This window comes from Aotus nancymaae, unplaced genomic scaffold (genome assembly GCF_030222135.1).
Source record: "Aotus nancymaae isolate 86718 unplaced genomic scaffold, 86718_ANA_hifiasm-v0.15.2.pri h1tg000018l, whole genome shotgun sequence".
NCBI lineage: Eukaryota > Metazoa > Chordata > Mammalia > Primates > Aotidae > Aotus > Aotus nancymaae.
Genome location: NW_026988430.1, coordinates 7972361 through 7990857, shown reverse-complemented (window position 1 = coordinate 7990857; position 18497 = coordinate 7972361). Strand labels below are relative to the sequence as shown.

At 49.9% G+C, this 18497-nt stretch overlaps 1 protein-coding gene across 3 annotated transcripts in view; it reads left to right on the top strand.

Moving 5' to 3' along the window:
- TOM1L2 (target of myb1 like 2 membrane trafficking protein) overlaps positions 1 to 18497 on the top strand; it is a 122956-nt gene that overhangs the window by 83015 nt on the left and 21444 nt on the right. For all 3 annotated transcript variants that reach the window (XM_012436978.3, XM_012436977.2, XM_012436976.3), the window contains exons 5-8: positions 3016 to 3150; positions 4914 to 5072; positions 7976 to 8092; positions 17666 to 17799. In XM_012436978.3, coding sequence (XP_012292401.1) covers positions 3016 to 3150; positions 4914 to 5072; positions 7976 to 8092; positions 17666 to 17799 — 545 coding nt within the window. The remainder of the gene's footprint in view (positions 1 to 3015; positions 3151 to 4913; positions 5073 to 7975; positions 8093 to 17665; positions 17800 to 18497) is intronic.

Here is an 18497-nt window from a genome sequence, read left to right as displayed (position 1 = left end):
CAGGCTTCAGGTTAAGGACTCCAAGAGTGGCCAGACCTCCCGAGGGTTGCTACATCTCCCCTAGGGAGCATCCTCAGCTGGGTCAGCCTTCCAGCTCCCCTCCTTTATCACTGCCACTTCAGTCTGTTGACAGGCTAAGTGGCCATCTTTCCTCTGTTCTCTGAAGTAGGAAAATAAGGATGCTTAGTAACCATGAGGACTGAATTCAGTTTAACCTGACAAATGTTGACTGACTGTCTTCTCTGGACAAGGGTGAGAGACTTGGTGTCTGCCTTCAAAAGGTGTCTAGGCCAGGTGTAGTTGGCTCATGTCTGCAATCCCAGCACTTTGGGAGGCCAAGGCTGGCAAATCCCTTGAGTCCAGAAGTTCAAGACCAGCCTAGGCAACATGGCAAAACCTCATCTCTACAAAAAATACAAAAATTAGCCAGGCATGGTGGCGCATGGCCATAGTCCCAGCTACTCTGGAAGCTAAAGTGGGAGGATTGCTTGAGCCTGGGAGGCGGAGGTGAGCCAAGATTTCACCACCATTGCACTCCAGCCTAGGTGACAGAGCAAGACCGTCCCCCCACCAAAAAAGGGGGTGTCTGGCCTGGTGTAGAGGGAGACAGGAGCCTAATTATTGAAGCATGTCCCAAGAAGATGCTAGGGACACATGGCATTAAGTGTCTCCCATGTCTACATTTTCATATATGAATGGGAGACACCCAGAGCTGCATTTCTTGAGAGGCCCCTCACACCCTGTTTTTTCCTCTGTTGGCATCAGAATCCTAGTCAATAGAGATTGCTGTCATGAACATCTGCTCTGTTAGCAGCCATCTCACCCAGTCTGCACAGAGGTCCCAGACAGGGATTGGAATTGTGGAAGGTGGGAAGCGGGTGCATTAGCCAAGACTACTTGATTGCAAATAACAGATGCCAACTCCAGCTTGCCTAGGCAAAGAGAAAATTTGTCATGACAGGACAGGGCCTCCCAGAAGTCCAGGTCACCCAGGCCTGGGAAAGGACAGAAAAGATCAGGGAGGCCTTCCAAATCCTCTCCTGTACGTCTGCACCTCCGAGCACACTGGCTGTTCCTTCTGGAGAACACAGGCTGTCTCTGCTTCCAGTCCTGGGCTGGCACATGGCCCTGGAGTTAGAGAGGACAGTTCTGCCTACCCTGTGAGGACAACCCAGCTCCTAGTGCTGCTGAGTTCCTGGAGGGAGGAGTATCTCATTGGCCCGACGTGGGTATGCATTTCCCTCACCCTCCGCTCTGTCTCCGTGAACATGGAAGCAGAGTGCCTTAGAAAGGGGACCCCAAGAAGTATCCTCCAACTGGAGAGAACAGCCATGGTTCCTTCATCTTCATTCCTGTTATCTCCAGTTTGGCTTGGGTAGAGAGCTAGATGAATTGAAAGCAGTCCCTGGAGCTGTCTGTACTCCATGTACAGAGGCATGAAGTGGCACCAGGAAGAACTGCCATGCGTTTTTTCCTCAGCCTCCCACACTGGGCTGTGAAACTGGTTTTTAAGCCCTAAAGTCAATACCCTAAACTAAAATGCTAGGGCATTTTGAGGTTGGAGTCACAGGACTTAGCTGGATTTTGAACCAGGTGGAGGCAGCCAGGGCAGCTGGTGGGGGTGGGGCTGGAGGCACTCCCTGGGGGCAACCTACTCCCCAGCTGGACCTTCCAGACAGTGCTCTATGAGGCACCTTCTTTGGCCCTCCTCAGAATCCAGAAGGAAGTGTTGGCCAAGAGGGGCCGTCCTGATCCAGTAGCTTTAAATCCCTGAGCATGCAAATTAAATAAGTGTGTCAGGGAAAGCCAGGCTGACAGTACTGTTCCGTAAGTGAGACGCCTTGGTCATAATTAAGAAGGGTTTTTGGAAACTGACCTTTTAACTTCGAATGGGTCTGTTGGTTAGAGATAGAGTTTCTGTGGCTGCCTTGGGATTGGTTGTAACTCATTGCTGGAGTGAAGAGGCAGTTAAATGCTGTGACAATGACAGACTTGGCAACAGAGTCATGGGCACAGAAGGCTCTGCCTCCTCCTCTGGGTATGTATGGTGAATGGACAGCATGGGAAGGGCCATTTCTAGGGAGCCCTTTGAATATTCTTTTTTTGATACAGTCTGAGACTTCCAAAGAACAGATTTTTTAAAAAAAATTTTAAGTTTCACGAGTCAACAGAAATGATAATCTACTTGAATTTTTGTTCTTTCGTGTCTGTGGTGTGTTTTTACTGAAGGGAATCTAGTGATTGTGTTTTTCATTGGATTTTTCGATTGGGCACACATGTGCCGACATTTTCGAATCATGGAAAGAAGAAGACATCATGGAAGAAGCTTGGGACTGGAAGTGGAACCCCTTGGGGTGAGCTCCCCAGTCTGGCCTGGGTCTGGCTCCCAATGGGCTCTTCTTCCCTTGAGCCACAGTCATCTCCCCTACTGACAGCGGCACTAAACAGAGCTAGGCTAGACAAGCTCGGCATTAGTTGTCTCTGATCTGAGGAAACCTGTAGTTAGCCTTTATTTCATGTCACACATCAATTTCTCCTTTCCTTTCTGCTCAATTTGTCCCCAGTTCCCAACTCCACCAGTAGAAGCTCTCAGGGCACAGGTGTTCCTGCACAGAGGGCAGGCATCCTACTGAGGGGACAAGGCTGCACCTTCCACTCCCTGCAGCTAAACAGCCCCAGCAATTGATTTCCTTGCCATTAGGGAAATGCCTGCTTTTTAGGATGCACCACAGTGCATAGGTGTTATTTCTCGGTCTCTTCTCCAAGGCAATACATGCTAAATTAAGTTTTGTGTTTTTGTTCACGCTCAGCAGCACCACTGAAAGCCAGGGTTTCACCAGCTGTGTCGTGGCAGTGGTTGCAGGAGGAGAGGAACAGAATGGGTTGAGCCAGTGCAATTTGCATTTGCAAGTAGGAGAGCATTGGTCTGAGAGAGAGGACGTGGGCCACTTTGGATTTTCAGGTACCACGGCAGCTCTTGAGAAATGCTTCCTAACAGGCCTTCTATTCTCCCAGGCATGGGCTGACGCCTTTCGAAGCAGTCCTGACCTCACCGGTGTTGTGCACATATATGAGGAGCTGAAGAGGAAAGGGGTTGAATTTCCCATGGCAGACTTGGATGCTCTGTCTCCCATACACACACCACAGCGGGTAAGCTTCCAGCTGGTGCTTTCTAGAAAGACCTACTGCAGAACGGGTGAGCCAACCTGCTGCTGCCTTTGAATTATTCAGCTTGTCATCATGCTTTCTTAAAGCTCGGGGGTATTCCTTTTTAATAACAAGGGGCATGCAGGAGTGAGACAGCTGGTTGACTGGTGATTAAGTGGCAGCAGTGTCTGTGGAAGAATATAATAGAGGGATCAGTTCAGAGTTTTCATGGAAATGGCTACTTGGGTGGGGCCGTCCTGTGAAGGTCATTAGCACCTGCTTTTCAGAGGCCCCTAGAATCTGGCGTGGGAATCCTGTTGTCCCTCAGAGCACCATAGCACCTCAGAGCATACAGAGAGCTTGATGTCTCTGTTGGGGCAAAAAGGAGCTTTCTGTTTTTTTCAATTGTACCAAGTCAAATGGATCTAAAATTTATTTTGAGCTATGAGCATTCAGCATCAATCCAGACATCCTTGCATTCCACCAGCCTTAGGATCAAAGTCCTGGGAAGGTCCCTTTAGGGGCATCCCACCAAAGCTTTTGCAGTGCCAACAGCTTTGAGCACCATGGAGGGGGCAGCTTCGAGCACCATGGAGGGGGCAGCTCAGCACATCAGGGTTAAAAGCATGTAGGTCATGCCACTCATGGCTTCGCATGGAACCCAGTCCCTCTACTGGCTGGGAATCAGCTTTGCTCCTAGCCTGGGGGAGAGCCAGGAAAGCGCCAGGGTCTGAGAGAGGCACTTCATCCCAGTACACGTCACCTTGCCTGCCCCCATTGCCCATCTCTGAGAAGAATAGCACACCTGTGCACGTCTCTTGTAGGAACACGGCTTAATATGCAAGAGGTCATCTGAGATGCCCAAAGGGCAAGCATGAGGGACTGCCCTTTCCAGAGCCTGTTCTCATCATGATCCCTCCAGACCATGCACTGTACTTTGTGAAATCAACGTAACCTGTTTCACTCTTCTAATAATGACAGAGAGCAGTGTTGTTGTTCCTATAATTACGAAAACATTTGGTAAATTGCATAATTACTATTTATATTAATCTACTTGTAAAGGCCGAAAAAGTAGTTCTTATGGTACCAAGTAAAGATTTGTGATTAGCAAAACTGAATAACCACCCTCCCTTCACTCCATCCTGAGGTGGTCTTAATAATGGGAACCATTACCAGAGGGCTCACAGAGCACTCTTGGTGCTGCCTTTTGGAGTTGCTTTCTTTCTTTCTTTTTTTTTTTTTGAGATGGAGTTTCGCTCTGTTGCCCAGGCTGGAGTGCAGTGGCCTGATCTCGGCTCACTGCAACTTCTGCCTCCTGGGTTCTGGTGATTCTCCTGCCTCAGCCTCCTGAGTAGCTGGGATTACAGGCATGTGCCACTATGCTGATTTTTATATTTTTAGTAGAGACAGAGTTTCACCATTTTTGTCAGGCTGGTCTTGAACTCCTGACGTTGTGATCCACCCATCTCAGCCTCCCAAAGTGCTGGGATTACAGGCATGAGCCACCACGCCTGGCTGGAGTTACTTTCATTGTCTGCCACACACTCCTTGAGAGGTAAGTAGAGGGAGGAGCCAGTGGCAGCCCTACTTCCCAGATGGAGAAACTGGGCTCAGTGGGGCTCCATGAGCCTCACCCAGGCAGCAGTGGGGCAGAGCCTTGAGCCTTCTGCAGGCAGCTCTGGAGAAGTGCTGCACGGGGTGGGGTAGGTACCAGGCCCAGCTGTGCAGGCAGCCCAAAACAAAGGACTTTGTTGTTGTCGTGCCAGAGCGTCCCTGAAGTGGATCCAGCCGCGACCATGCCCAGGTCCCAGTCACAGCAGAGGACAAGTGCCGGTTCCTATTCCTCGCCACCTCCTGCTGCCTACTCCGCACCGCAGGCCCCGGCTCTGAGTGTGACTGGCTCCATCACGGCCAATTCAGAACAGGTACTTGCATACTTTGGGGCCATAGGCAAGCCAGCTGACTATTCTTATTCATCTTTCCAGGAGACACTTACAAAGGCCTCCCAAGCCAGGCATTGTGCTGGGTGTCGGGGACACAGAGATGGAAGGGCTTAGTCTCCAGGGGAGACAGATGCTGAGGCAATCATGATGGAGTGTGTTCAGGCCTGAATCTTGTTGGCGGGGAGCAGAACCAAGGGCTCAGAGTTTTGAGCCTAGGGTTGAGTGGTGCCTGGGAGGCACCAGGGATCTGACACGCAGAGGGTCCTGACACAGGAGTGGGACTTTGTCAGGTGAGACCACATGCTCAGCAGTGACATTGCAAGGCAGAAGTGCAGAGGCGCAGGGCTCTCTCGGAGCAGCAGGTGGCTTGATTGGAGAGCAAGCGCATATGTAGGGCCCAGATCTGGGAGGAAACCATGGCAGAAAATGAGTCCAAAAGCATAGAAGTGCAGCGGAGTTGTGATGGGCTTGTCTCACACAGAGGCTTCGATCTATCCTGTAAAAAATGTTAGCCATCAGAGGCCTGTGACCTGATCAGGGAGGCCCTCCTGAAGCACAAGAAGACTGCTTTTATCCCAAACGCTCCTACTTTCTTGGGTTACTTCCTGATAAGCTAATGCAGTTTTAACCCCACACTGGATTTTTTAGATGAATTGGGGAGTGCTCTTTAGAAGAATCCATAGAATTTCAATTAGTTACAATTTGAGAATTGGTCAGACTTGGGGAAAAAAAACAACTCTCCAATGTTTATATTTAATAATCCTTATTTACTATTTGGGACAATGTCATGACTATGGAACCACATTAAAGCAGACGGGTCAAGCGCTGTGTATGTAGGGATGGCAGTGCTGTGTTGCGTTCCTCTCGCTTCCCTGCTAGCTCTGAGCTAGGAGTATGGTGAAAGTAGGAGTGAACTTGAAGCCCCCAGAGCCTAATGTGAGCCCCGACTCTGCCGCTCACTGTAGGCTTCCATCAGGACATTTAACTCAGTCTCCCATCAGTAGAACAAGTGATCTGTTACCCCACCAGGCAGCTATGGGCTTGACAGGCAGATGGAAGAGGTCCTTATGGTAGTCATCCAAGTGCTGTGGGGAGGAAGGTCTCTGGCTCTTAGCCTGCTCCTATGGGCAGAACTTTGCCCTTTCTGCTCTGAGGGAAGGCAGAAAATGTTTGAAGTTGGACAGTTCCTGAGCCTCTTCACTGACCCACAGTGTGGGAGGTGCTTGGGAAGGCCCTCTTAGTAGCCAGAATATGCTGGATCTGGAGGTTCTGGACACAGGTAGCACAGGAACTCTGAGGCCTGTTGCCCCTGGGGGAGCAGAATGCAAGCAGTGATAGGCAGCTCAGCACCCAGCCTGGCCAAGAGGACCCAGGGCTTCAGAGCCCATGAGGTGGCTACCATACCTTCTTGGGCCTTCCTAGCCAGAAACCTCTTTTACCAAGACTTTGAAGAAAATCCCTGGATCATCCATCAGGCAGAGCCAGAGGCTGACAAGAGCCTCTCAGGACGCAGACCATCTCCCTAATTGACCACTGATTGAAGTCTCCTGTCCCTGTCTCTGTGCTGAGGGTATAAAGCTCAACCCAGCTGAGTTCCTGCCCTAAGGAGCTAAGGGTCTGCTAAGAGAGCCCACCCCTACAGCAGAGGCTGCTACAGCTGCAATAGTGGAAGGGAGCACAGCGAGTGGGACCCTGGAGGAGGAGGTGGGAGTGGTCGCTTCTACCTCAGGATCGGGTGGGGACAGTCAGAAAAGGCTTCACTGAGGAGAGGAGCTGTCACTTGGGCTGGGTTACAGTGCAGGAAGAACAACATTACAGCTCCTCTCTCTGGACATTTGAGCAGGCACAAGGGCCGTGTGTGTGTAGAGAGCGTACCTGCATGCCGGGCCCTGCATGGGAACCTCACAGCAGCCTGGTGAGGTGTGGTGTTAGTGCCACCTTTCTGTAGGGGAGGAAACTAAGGCTCAGAGAGGCTCAGGTCCGGCTCTGGATGTTGCTGCTGAGTCTTCCAGGGCTCCCTCCAGTGTCCTGTTCAGTTCTTGACTTCTGTCCAGCGTGAATTAGTCTCTTGTCACTGAGTGATGGGACCAATAGGCACTTCTATACAGATTCTTCTATGATACCTCACTGTGGGCAAGGAAGGACCCTGTGGTCTCCGCAGATGCTTCAAGGGGGTTGAGGGAGTGAAGGGGCAAGGGGAGAAGGTATACGACGTCTGTTGCTGGAGAGAAGCCTCAGGCCTTGGCCCGAGTCCAGGCTTTGGAAGCACTGATGGATGGGCAGCGTGGGTATTTTTCAAGGGGCTGTGGTACCAAGTAGGGAGGTGGGTGTGGAAGGTGTCTCCCCTGTGGTCTTCTGCTCTTTCATTCTTACCACTGCAGAAAGGTGCTGCTGACACTGCCCAGCCTCTCAGAGGATTGTAGTGTTTAGATGTAAAATTCCTTGGGGCAGAGTCTGTAACTCAGAGCTTCGTAGAATAGGATCTCAACTCTGAAGGGATCTCAGGGCTCTTGCCCTCCTGAACTTGGATTTTAAAGAGCAGGAATGGAGGCCCTGAGAGGTTCAACTTCTACTCAAGTTCCCGTGGTGGGAGAGTGGAGACAGAGAGCCAGCTTGGTGCACTCTGACACGGAGCTCTTCGCTACATGGTACTGCTTTTGCGTCGCAGTCAGAGAGGCACCACAACAGATTGTTGGGTGGCAGGGCCCATTCTGCTCTCTCAGAGCTGACAGGCAGGCTGGAGGGAGATGAGAAGGTGGCCTCTGCAGCATCGACCCAGATCTCCCGGTGAGAGGGATCGTCATTAGCCTAGGAACAAGCTGATTCTGATATTGCAGGTGCAGGCTGACTCTGAGTGACCTTTCCTTCCTCGTGACCCTCACCAGATTGCCAGGCTGCGGAGTGAACTGGACGTCGTTCGCGGAAACACAAAAGTCATGTCTGAGATGTTAACAGAAATGGTCCCCGGACAGGAGGATTCATCTGATCTGGAGCTGCTGCAGGTGAGTCATCTTGCAGAAACACTTGGCCTAAGCGTGGAGCAGGGGCCTGCTGTGGCAGCCCCACCACTGTACGCTGTCGCAGGATCCCACCCAGGGACACAGCGGCGAGGCGGGACGGGTCCAGTGGCCCTGTTGTTGATAGTCCGTGTGAGCGCACACTCAGACTCACGTTGCCTACGGACAGGCAGAGGCCAGGGCCGCTGTCTCTCTTTTTTATTTTCCTTAATAATGTTTTTTTCCTGATTATAAAGTGCCAGTTGTAGAAGACATGCCCACAGAAAGAAAAAGAAAGTACAGAGAAGAAAATAATAACTTTCTTTGACCGAAGCATCCATAAATAACCACTGTAGGTGTTTTGATGTATTTTCCTTCTGACTTTTTGTATGTTTATTTTAAATGTAGCTGGGCTTGTACTGTTTTGTATTTTGGTCCCTCAGCATCACGTCTGCAGGAGGGCGTAGTCAACCTCGACTGTGCATAGGAGCCTTTCTAGTGGCACCTCACCCCAAGGTGTCCTGAGACAGATGAAGTGTGATGCTCCTCTTCTTTCCCTAACATTGAGGACTCCCAGACTGGGTGTTTCTAATATTGTGGTTTGCCATTGCAAACTGGCCTCCCCGCCACTGGACACTCCACAGATCTGGGGGCATGGCAGAAAGGGGTCCAGGAGCGGGCAGCCTGCAGTCTACCCCTGAGACCAAGGTCAAGGCCTCCACCTCAGGCCTGTTTTCCAGGGCAGCCAGGTCCAGAGCCAGTGCTCAGATCTCCACCACACCCAGCCTCAGATGATCCTCGCATTTGCAGAAAACGTCAGTGGTACTGCCCTGAGAAGTAGTGACCTTCTGGAGGGTGGAAAAAGGATGCTGTGAACTGCAAGGGCCCCCACACTTTTCAACGGGAGGCAAGATGCTTGAGGGAGCAGGTCAGGAGCCAGACTGACTTGGCGACCTGGCATGAGTGTCTTATGATGCACTTGCTGCTGCTGCTGCTGATACTGTCATTTTTGTCCAGCCCTCAGTTGTCAGTATTGGTCCCCAAGTACTGCACCTCCTCCCCTGCTGCTGGCACATGCTTCCCACCTGTGAAGGCCCTGTCCTGGCCCCAAGCTGCTGCTTATTGTGCCCCCTTCCTACTCCAAAGCCATTAGCTCTTATGGAGGTGAGGGTGGGTGAAGAGCTGTTCCAGGCCTAATACAGAGCACAGTGCTTTGGGCACAGAGGTGCATGAGCTGTGTTCTCTGCTCTGGAGGAGCTTGTGGCTTTTTGCAGGAAACAGACTGGGAAATAACTTGTCTCTGTGTAACTACACCAGCCTGCTCTTGAAGCCAGACAAGTACCCTTGGCCCAGCCCCAGTGAGGAGCCCTGACTGGCCTCTCCCTAGTTCCCAGACCTCACTCCTGACACACCTGCATCAGACCAGGCTTGCCTCAGCTCAGCAGGTCCAGCTGAATATGTGCCACACTCCAGGGGACCTGGCTTCTCTTGAATGCATTGTCATTGGCCTCCATTCCCAGCCTGCAGGAAGGTTCTGCCAGGCGTTACCCAGATGCACAGGATTCCGAGGTCAGTCCAGAAACTGAGAGGGCCTCTCGAGGCAGCTTTGTGCTGTGTCAGCGTCGGAATTCCTGCTGACACGGGGGATTTGCTCTGGATAGAGCCTCGCTCCTGGCAGCAGGGGGTGTGTTAAACAAAGCCAAGATGCTTCCAGACAGCTAGAGCAGACCCAGACAGCAGGAATACTTCTTGCGTTGTGGGGAGAAGGGGGTTTGGGTTTTTTTTTTTTTTTTTTTTAAACAAACCCATCAGCCAAGACAAACAGAACCTAATCTCCCGGCATCAGCTCACAGTTTTCAAAAATAGGTTGCTTCCCATGACGTTTTCTTTCCCTCTGTTTTGTTCCAACTCCAAGCCTCCCAGCCCTCACTGCTATCTTATAAATCAAACAGAAAAAGAATGACTCTGGGTGCCAGTGGGAGGCTGTCCTTCTAGCATAGGAGATTCAGGAGCTGGGCAGCACTGTGAACAATCGTGAATAGACACAGCCCTCCTGGCTGGTTGGCTGCACGCCTCCGCCATCCCTGACATCTTCCCTCCCTTCTTCCCCTGGCAGTCAGAAGCCAGCAGGCAGGGTCTCCCAAGGGTCAGAGCCACACTGAACCACCAACCTTCCATGTGGAGAAATACCACCGTCTGTTTGGAAAGTGCTGGGATCAGAATGTGTCCCCAAGACCCTCCATCAAGCTGGAGGGCAGCCGGAGTGCTTGGGGCAGAGAAGTGCAGAGCTGAGAGTGCTGGCTGGGCCATGGAAACGAACAACCCAGATGTTCCCACCAATAGAAGCTGCTCCCAGTTCAAGTATAAATTGCTGGGGTAGGAGGTGGAGGGAATAGGAAGAGAGGTAATTGGTGGTGTCAGCCCCAGGATGATCATAACTGTGGGAAGGTTGTGTCCCAGTTGCCTCCTGCGCATCGCAAAGCACTTTTGGGTATAGCTTCCCACAGTGCAGCAAGAGCAGCAGGGAAACTTGGCAGTGTGAGCTGTTTGCCTGCGGGCTCATGGTATGTGGCTGGTATTTGAGGAGAGGCTGAGGCCACTCTAGCACCCTGTGCTGTCAGCGTAGCTGGAGCCCCTGAGGAGAAGCAAGGCAGTGTGCCCAGAGTGAACACAGCAACTCCTCCTCTTGAGCTATGTGTCAAAATCTCCACTCTCTGAGTTGGGAGAGAGATTCCAGGAAGCTGGTCCAGCTCTACACCTGTGTTCAGATATCTTCCACAGCATCTTGTCTACTGGGTCTTTCTGCACGTCCCCAGTGACAGGCTGTTCACAGCAGCCCACTTGCTTTCAAATGGACATCTTGGTTAGACTTCAGGCAGCAGCACAGCAGGCTTACAAATTATACAGGCCTATGAATTAATGCCTTCCCATCCTTGTCCTCTCACTGATAGCTGGGTGATGCCAGGCAAGTCACCAGCCCTCTCTAGGCCCCCTTCTTCTCTCTAGGTTGGAGTAATCACTTGCACCTGGGCAGTGCCTGGCACAGGGCTGGGCTTAGGCAAGGTCTCACAAATCCTAGCTTTTATGACTATTGTTAGAAAACCCTTTCACACATTGATCTGAAGTCTGGCTCCCTGTAACTTTGATCCTGGTCTGTCTTCTTAGACAACAGAACAAGGCTAATTCTTCTTTCACATGGATAGATCCTTAAGCATTTGAAGATTGCCATAAGCCCCACCCACTGCCCAGTCTCCACATGGAACAGATGTGGCAGTTGGCAGCCCACCATGGAGAGGGACAGGCAGTTCTTCACAGGAGGCAGACATTGTAAGATGGAGAGCTTTCATCAGCTGAAAACCCTGCTATGTCACCTTCTAGTGTGGCAGTTAAGCCTATCTTCATCATCCTATGCAAGGACCCTTAGGCCTGGGCCAAAATTCAAATGCTGCATCAGTCCCTGCTAAAGTGCATGCCCTTAGCTGCAGAAAGTCTGAGTTCAGCTTTCTGGGATCTTTAAAGATTGTGATTCTGTCAACCAGTGCCCTCCGTCTCTCCCAATTTAGCCTTTTGAGCTTTGTCTTCAATGAATAACTTTTAATTAATACAATGATGCCAAAAATATATATTCTTCTGTGGCCATTCATCAGCATCAGATAAGAACAGAGGCCTCCTCCTCGTTTCTCCAAGTAGCAGATGGCGTATCTCCTCTTGCTTCTTGCATCTCATTTCAACAAAAGCAGAACGGCCAAGGCCATTTTCTCTAGAGAAATCTAGTCTATTCTATGTGTTTAGCTTCATTATTCCCCTTTCTCATCAACAAAGACTTCTCCCTCCTGTCTTTGCAGCAACAGAAAACAGATCTTCAGGACCTTATTCCATGTTCCTTCAAACTTGTGGAGGGCTCAGAGGAAACCCATAAAGATGATTAAAAGACTGTTGTATGAGGTAGGGATGAGAATGTCCCTTGAAGAAAAGATAAAGGCATTGAGATTAATTAGGTAGAAAAGAGAGGATATTTACCAAGGTGTTCTGACAGATGGAGGGCTTTTGTGCAAGTGACCAGCTGTTCTTCCCTCTTTTGAGGACCAGAAATAGGAGAAGGGCAAAGCTGACATTGTCAACATTTAGGAATCTCCTGTCCTAGCTGTTGCACATGGAAAGGGTGACCTGAGGAAGCAGTAGGCTCTCGGGTGTCTTAGGCCTAATGAGAATCACTCAGTGATTTGGAGGTGGAAGAAGCAGGAGAACATCTCCCAAATGAGTCTGCTGAGGGTCTGGCTGTGATGACACCACGGAGGCCATGCAGGGAGCCAACTGGCACTGTGGTAGCAAAAGTCTTAACATCTGGCCCTCCTCTCACCTTCTATCTCTTTTCTTTTCTTTTCTTTTTTGAGAAGGAGTCTCGCTTTGTCACCCAGGCTGGAGCACAATGCCGTGATCTCAGTTCACTGCAACCTCCACCTCCCAGGTTCAAGTGATTCTCCTGCCTCAGCCTCCCGAGTAACTGGGATTATAGGCACCTGCTATCATGTCTGGCTAATTTTTGTATTTTTGTAAAAGCAGGTTTCACCATGTTGGCCAGGCTGGTCTTGAACTCCTGACCTCAGGTGATCCATCTGCCTTGGCCTCCCAAAGTGCTGAGATTACAGGTGTGAGCCACTGCACATAGAGTTTTCTTCCTTTTTGAGACAGTTGTAAAAGACTGAAGCCAAGAGATGGTAAAGTTTTCTCTGTGCAGAGACCCCTGGAAATCTCCGTTGTGGAGGCCCCAGGCCATAGTCTCTGTGGCTGTCTTCAGCGGAGCTCTTTGGAAAGTCATCAGGATGTTCCTTGAGGATTGGAGCATGGAGGCCCTGCCTGTGGGGTTGGGAGCTATCTAACCCACTACCCCAGTAGGTAGGCTATGGGGAAAGAGACAGCAAACACAAGGCCAGAGCAGATGTTCCTGGTGCTGACTGTTGATGAGATCACTGTTGATGAACCCCTCGGGGCTCATTCTTCCTTCAAGCCAAGGTCACAATGTTAGAGCCTCAGAAATCATCTAACACCTTCCAAACTTTTTTTTTAAAGTAATGGAGGCCAAGCACAGTGACTTACACCTGTAATCCCAGCACTTTGGGAGGCCAAGGCAGGTGGATCACTTGAGGTCAGGAGTTCGAGACTAGTCTAGCCAACATGGCAAAACCCCGTCTCTACTAAAAATACAAAAATTGGCTAGGCATGATGGTGGGTGCCTGTAATCCCAACTACTTGGGAGGCTGAGGCAGGAGAATCGCTTGAACCTGGGAGGTGGAGATTGCAGTGAGCTGAGATCACACCAATGCACTCCAGCCTAGGCGACAAAGCAAGATTCCATCTCAATCAATCAATCAATCAATCAATAATGGAACGTTTTCCTCCACAAATAAAATTCTACAGTGAATGGCAGTGTTTAAAATTGAGAAAAGCAGAGCAGCCCCAGCTGCCTCAGCCCCGTGCCATGGAGGCCACTGCAGCACGTCAGTGGCCCTCTGCAGAAGTACTTTCTCACAAATGCAACCCCCTTATTTTACACAGGGAGAAGCAGTCCTGGAGAAGACTGGAGACTTGGAGAGTGTATCCAGTCACAGCTATTTGCTGCCTGCAGCTCGGTCCCCACACTAGGGCTCTGTTGGGGAGACTGATATCAACCCCTGCTCTCTTCTTTCAGGCCTCCGGTACTTGGAGTATTTGTAGCCATCTTTCTGAGACATTTCCTGTAGTCTACTGAGGAATCTGGTTTGGTTCTCCTCTGAATCCAGTGAACCACCCTTGAGGCCTACTGTTTGTTTTGGGGCTTCTGCTGTGTGGAGTGCAGGTGGGGGCTGGTCACCCCTTGCTGGAGGGTTTCCTAGAGGGGCTCTGATGACAGACTAGAGTGTGTTGAATGCTGTGGGAGTATTGAGGGTGGGGTGGAGGGGGATCCCCAGAAAACACTGTATGCGGACAGGAAGATGAATAAATGGGAAGTTATGTGTTAAAGCTGCCACTGTAAAATGTTCGTGGTACAGTCTAGGTGGTAAGCATATGGTGTCTGTCCACTGTAAAATTCTTCCTAGTTTTCTGTATGTTTGAAAATTTTTATGACAAAATACTGGGGTGGGGAAACACCTTGAGACCTTGAAGGATGACTAGGAGTTTGTTCAATGGAAAAGGAAATAAGGGACATTGCAGGCAGAGGGTCAACTTCTCAGGAGCCCTTGAGCAGTGTGGCAAGTGCCTGAGGACACCTATATCCTGGAAAGTCTGAGGTGTGTTTGAAGATGACCTGTGGGCCTTAGGTGCTGATGCCCCAGTCTTCTGGAGGGTAACTTGGATCTGTTTCCACAGCATGCTCCCACACTCCCCTGGCTTGCAGGTCCTGTGCCTTGTGATTGGCCTGCAGCTTGGATGGGAAGTGACAAACTCTTTTCCTTCTCACTCCCCAACCAAGGGCAGCCAGTGCTTGCTGCTAGGCCGCAAGCCCCAGACAGAGGCCACACTTTCTTGAACTGGGCCTGTTTGCTGGAGGAGATAGGTCCTGAGCTGGGCCTCGAGATCCTTTTGCTCATCAGAGATTTTCCACAGACACCTGGAGTGCTGGAGCAAGGAGGAGCTCAGCAGTGCCTGGCTCCATCCTCGGGAGCTGGCACGTGCGCATCCCTGGGGAGGAGACATGCACAGTGGCCCGGAACAGTCTATGGCAGCACAGAGAGGCAGAAGTTTGACCTCTTTTCTCTGTCCTACTGCCCAGCCTCCCTTTTCCATCATGCACTCTTTGGCCAGGTCTCCCTCTGGTGCTTCTTCCAATGTGCGAGGTAAATATGCTGCCCAAGTGTTGGCCAAGTATCCTTTTTTCCTTTAGGAAGCAGGGGAAGATGGTCTATTGGTTAACCTAAATCTGTGCTCCCTGTCAGCCCTGAACAGATGCTCACTGCGTTTTAACAATCTATTAGAAATACTGTGATTATTTTACATTGTTCACTTCAGTCCTGGCTGTTGGAATCCTTCGCATGATCCAATGTGATTGTTTCTTTCATAAGTTTGGACATTTTTATTTCGTTTTTGTTTGTTTTAATGTTAGGGGCCTGGCTTGGTTTTCAGCATCACTCCTAAGCACGCTTCATTCTGTAATTGGTGTTTCCCCTGCATTGTTGGTTTTCCTGTGTATGGTAATTGTCCCGGTGATGACTGGGTTTTGACCTGTGAGTGGCCATTGGCGCCTGTGGCCATTATTGCCTGGCAATCCAGACCAGATCTGGCAGGCTCCGAGGCCCAGGCAGCTTCGTGAGTGTCCCTGTCCTGCCAGGCCTGGGGACATGAGCCATTCACAATGGAAGACAGTGGGCATTTGGTAGAGTTTTCTCTTTACTGGATATTAGTGTCCTCTGGAATTAAGATCTAGTATTCACCTCTTCTTATTGATGCTAGCACTTATCTGTATGTTTCTAAGTGCTTACTGCTGGTTCAGTGGAGCCTGGAATGAGTCCTAGAGAGGGAAAATTAGAACCTGAATCAACGAGAATTCCCTGTTCTCTGAGTGAAGAGTGCTGAGAAGACTGAGCGTATGTGGATAACTGAGCTGGTGGTTTGGGGGGACCAAGAGTTCAGAATACTTTATTTTTATTTTTTATTTTTTGGAGACAGGGTCTCACTCTGTTGCCCAGGCTGGAGTGTAGTGGTGCGATCTTGGCTCACTGTAGCCTCCGCCTCCCAGGTTCAAGCAATTCTCCCACCTCAGCCTCCTGAGTAGCTGGGATTACAGGTGCACACCACTGTGCCCAGATAATTTTTGTATTTTTTTTGTAGAGATGAGGTTTCACCATGTTGGCCAGGCCGGTCTCAAACTCCTGACTTCAAGTGATCCACCTGCTTCGGCCTCCCAAAGTGCGGGGATTACAGGCATGAGCCACTGCGTCCAGCTCAGAATACTTTAGAGTCGTTAGTTAATTCTCTCAGAAGTACTTGGGAAGTGCCTCCCATGTGTCAGTCATGAACCATGTACCAGGGAAACGCCTTCTCTGTCCTCAAAGAGCTTCAGTCTAGAGGGGAAGGCAGATAAGAAGTCCAGCCCCTGTGTGAGTGCTGTGTTGCAGGATACCAGGGACCTGCAGGAGGGATACCTTTGATTCCCCACTTGGTTTGACTGACCACCTCGGTGATGCGTTTAGCAGATGATTACTGGGCTTTTTCACTGTGTGTGGCTCAGTGCAGGGCTTGCGGGCATCCTTGGATGGTTAAATGGCAACACCCCATCTCAAGAGTTTATGATGTGGTAGAAAGAATGACCCTCTAGCCAAGCTAGCCAGATTATGAGACAATATGAGGAACTAAAGAAAGATTGCCATGTCTCTTGTGAATAAATCAGTTACTTCTATCAGAAACGGTTTCAAAATGAAGTTGTTTGGAGGCTGAGGTGTGAGAAGGAGGGACTTATCCTTCATGTCTTATCCCCTTAACTCACTGGCACCCTCCGGTGCCCAGGTTGCTGGGGATAGTATCTCCCTCTGCTTTAACCCTGTATGGTGCATTAGGACTTGGAGCTTTGGTCACAGGCAGTTCCTGTAGTCAGGGATGCTTGGGGGCCAGCCTGGCAGGGTTGCCAGCTCCCTCCTCTGTCGCATCCTCAGTCTGGCATCGAGATGACAAGGGGTCTGGCGGGTATTGAGGGAGCTCTATAGCAAGTTTGAACAAGAGCATCAGTAAGGCTGCTGCTGTTCTGGAACAGGGAAGGCTCATGGAAGTCAGGCCATAAAGTGCCAAGGCTCTGTCATCAGGGGGATTTTGCTTCTAAGGGTAGAGACGGTTCCACTGGCAACTGGGGTGTGTGAATGTCCTCTTTTGGCTAGCCAGGGAGCTGCCTGGGCTTCTGAGACCTCAGCAAAGTAACAGACAAGCCACCAAAATATACTAATCATAAAATATACCTAGTCATAAAATACACTCCTGCTGTTGCTGAGAGTGTAAGTAAACTGATGTCATCTTTTTGGAGGGCCTTTTACATTGGTAATAACCAATTAATGTTATAAAGGACCATACCCTTTCATCTGGAAATTTCCTTTCTAAGGAACTCATCCTATGGAAGTGTTGCCCAAGTGCATGTGCATGTGTGTGTACAGGTGTTCACTGCTGCCTTATTTGGGTTGGCCAAAGAAAGAGGAACCACAAGTTAAATGCCCAACAATAGAAGAATGGCGAGACACATTATGAAACACACACGAAGGAATGAGCCAGTCTGCACCAAGTAATGGGGAACAGTGTCTGGAATATTTTGTTGAGAAAAAGCAAGCTGCAAACAATCACATTTTAATATTTTTAAATGACTTGTATAAGCATGTACTTATATACATACAGCAGTGTGTCTGTCTGGGCATTGGCCGAAAAAGTACTTGTTTCCTCTGGGAAGAAGGAGCAGGTGGTGAAGACGGAAATTCTACTTTGAATGTGGCACATGCCTGGTTTTATGAACAAGCATGTACTCCTTTTGTGACTTTTAAGAATCAGTACAAATTTTTTCAAAGGAAATAGAATGTGACAAAAAGCACACCCAGCAGGCTACCCAGAGGTGCGTGTGTTCCCTAGGAGCTGAACAGGACCTGCCGGGCCATGCAGCAGCGCATCGTGGAGCTCATCTCCCGCGTGTCCAACGAGGAGGTCACGGAGGAGCTGCTGCATGTGAATGACGACCTCAACAATGTTTTCCTTCGATATGAGAGGTGGGAGCTGGATTTCTTTTTTTTTTCCCCCTTGAAAAGATTGTTGCCATAACAGAGGGATTTCTTTCATAAACAAAGGAAAGAGAAGGAGAGAGAGAGAGAGAGATTAGAGTTGGAAAATACTCATCAGAGATGCTAATTTGTTCCTGGCTGACAGGGAAAATGCGTCTTGTCCTCCTGGGAACCGTGCAGCAGAAGCAGCAGGAAGTTGACGTGCAGAATTAGGCTCTGCCCTTTGTAAGCCTCAGGCTGCTCTGCCTGTCCCCACTGCCCCGCCACCCCCAGCCCCAGGGAGGGGTAGGACTTTGGGGGCTCTGGGCCCCAGAGCTTCTGCACCTGCTCCTTTGATGATCCTTTGAATTTGAAAAGGATTAAAGGGGAAGAAAAATCTCTACTAAGAAAAAGGATTTCCTCTTTCCCATCTTAAAAAAAAAGGAAAAAAAAAGCTTTTCCCTCTGCAAATGTCAGTGTTATCTAGAGCATTCAGGGGAAGCAGGCGGGTGTAAGTGCCGGAAAGCTGCTGCTTAGGGAAGCGCACACACATTCATTTCAGTTCTTTCTGCAGCCACATCATTTTTGGGTTTGAGGTAACAAATCTGCAAATTCTTTTTCATTTCCAAAGCCTTCCTTCAGGACAAAGTCCAAAATGTCTTACTTAGACCTAGTTTTAAATAGGAGGAATAATGGTAAGCACAGTT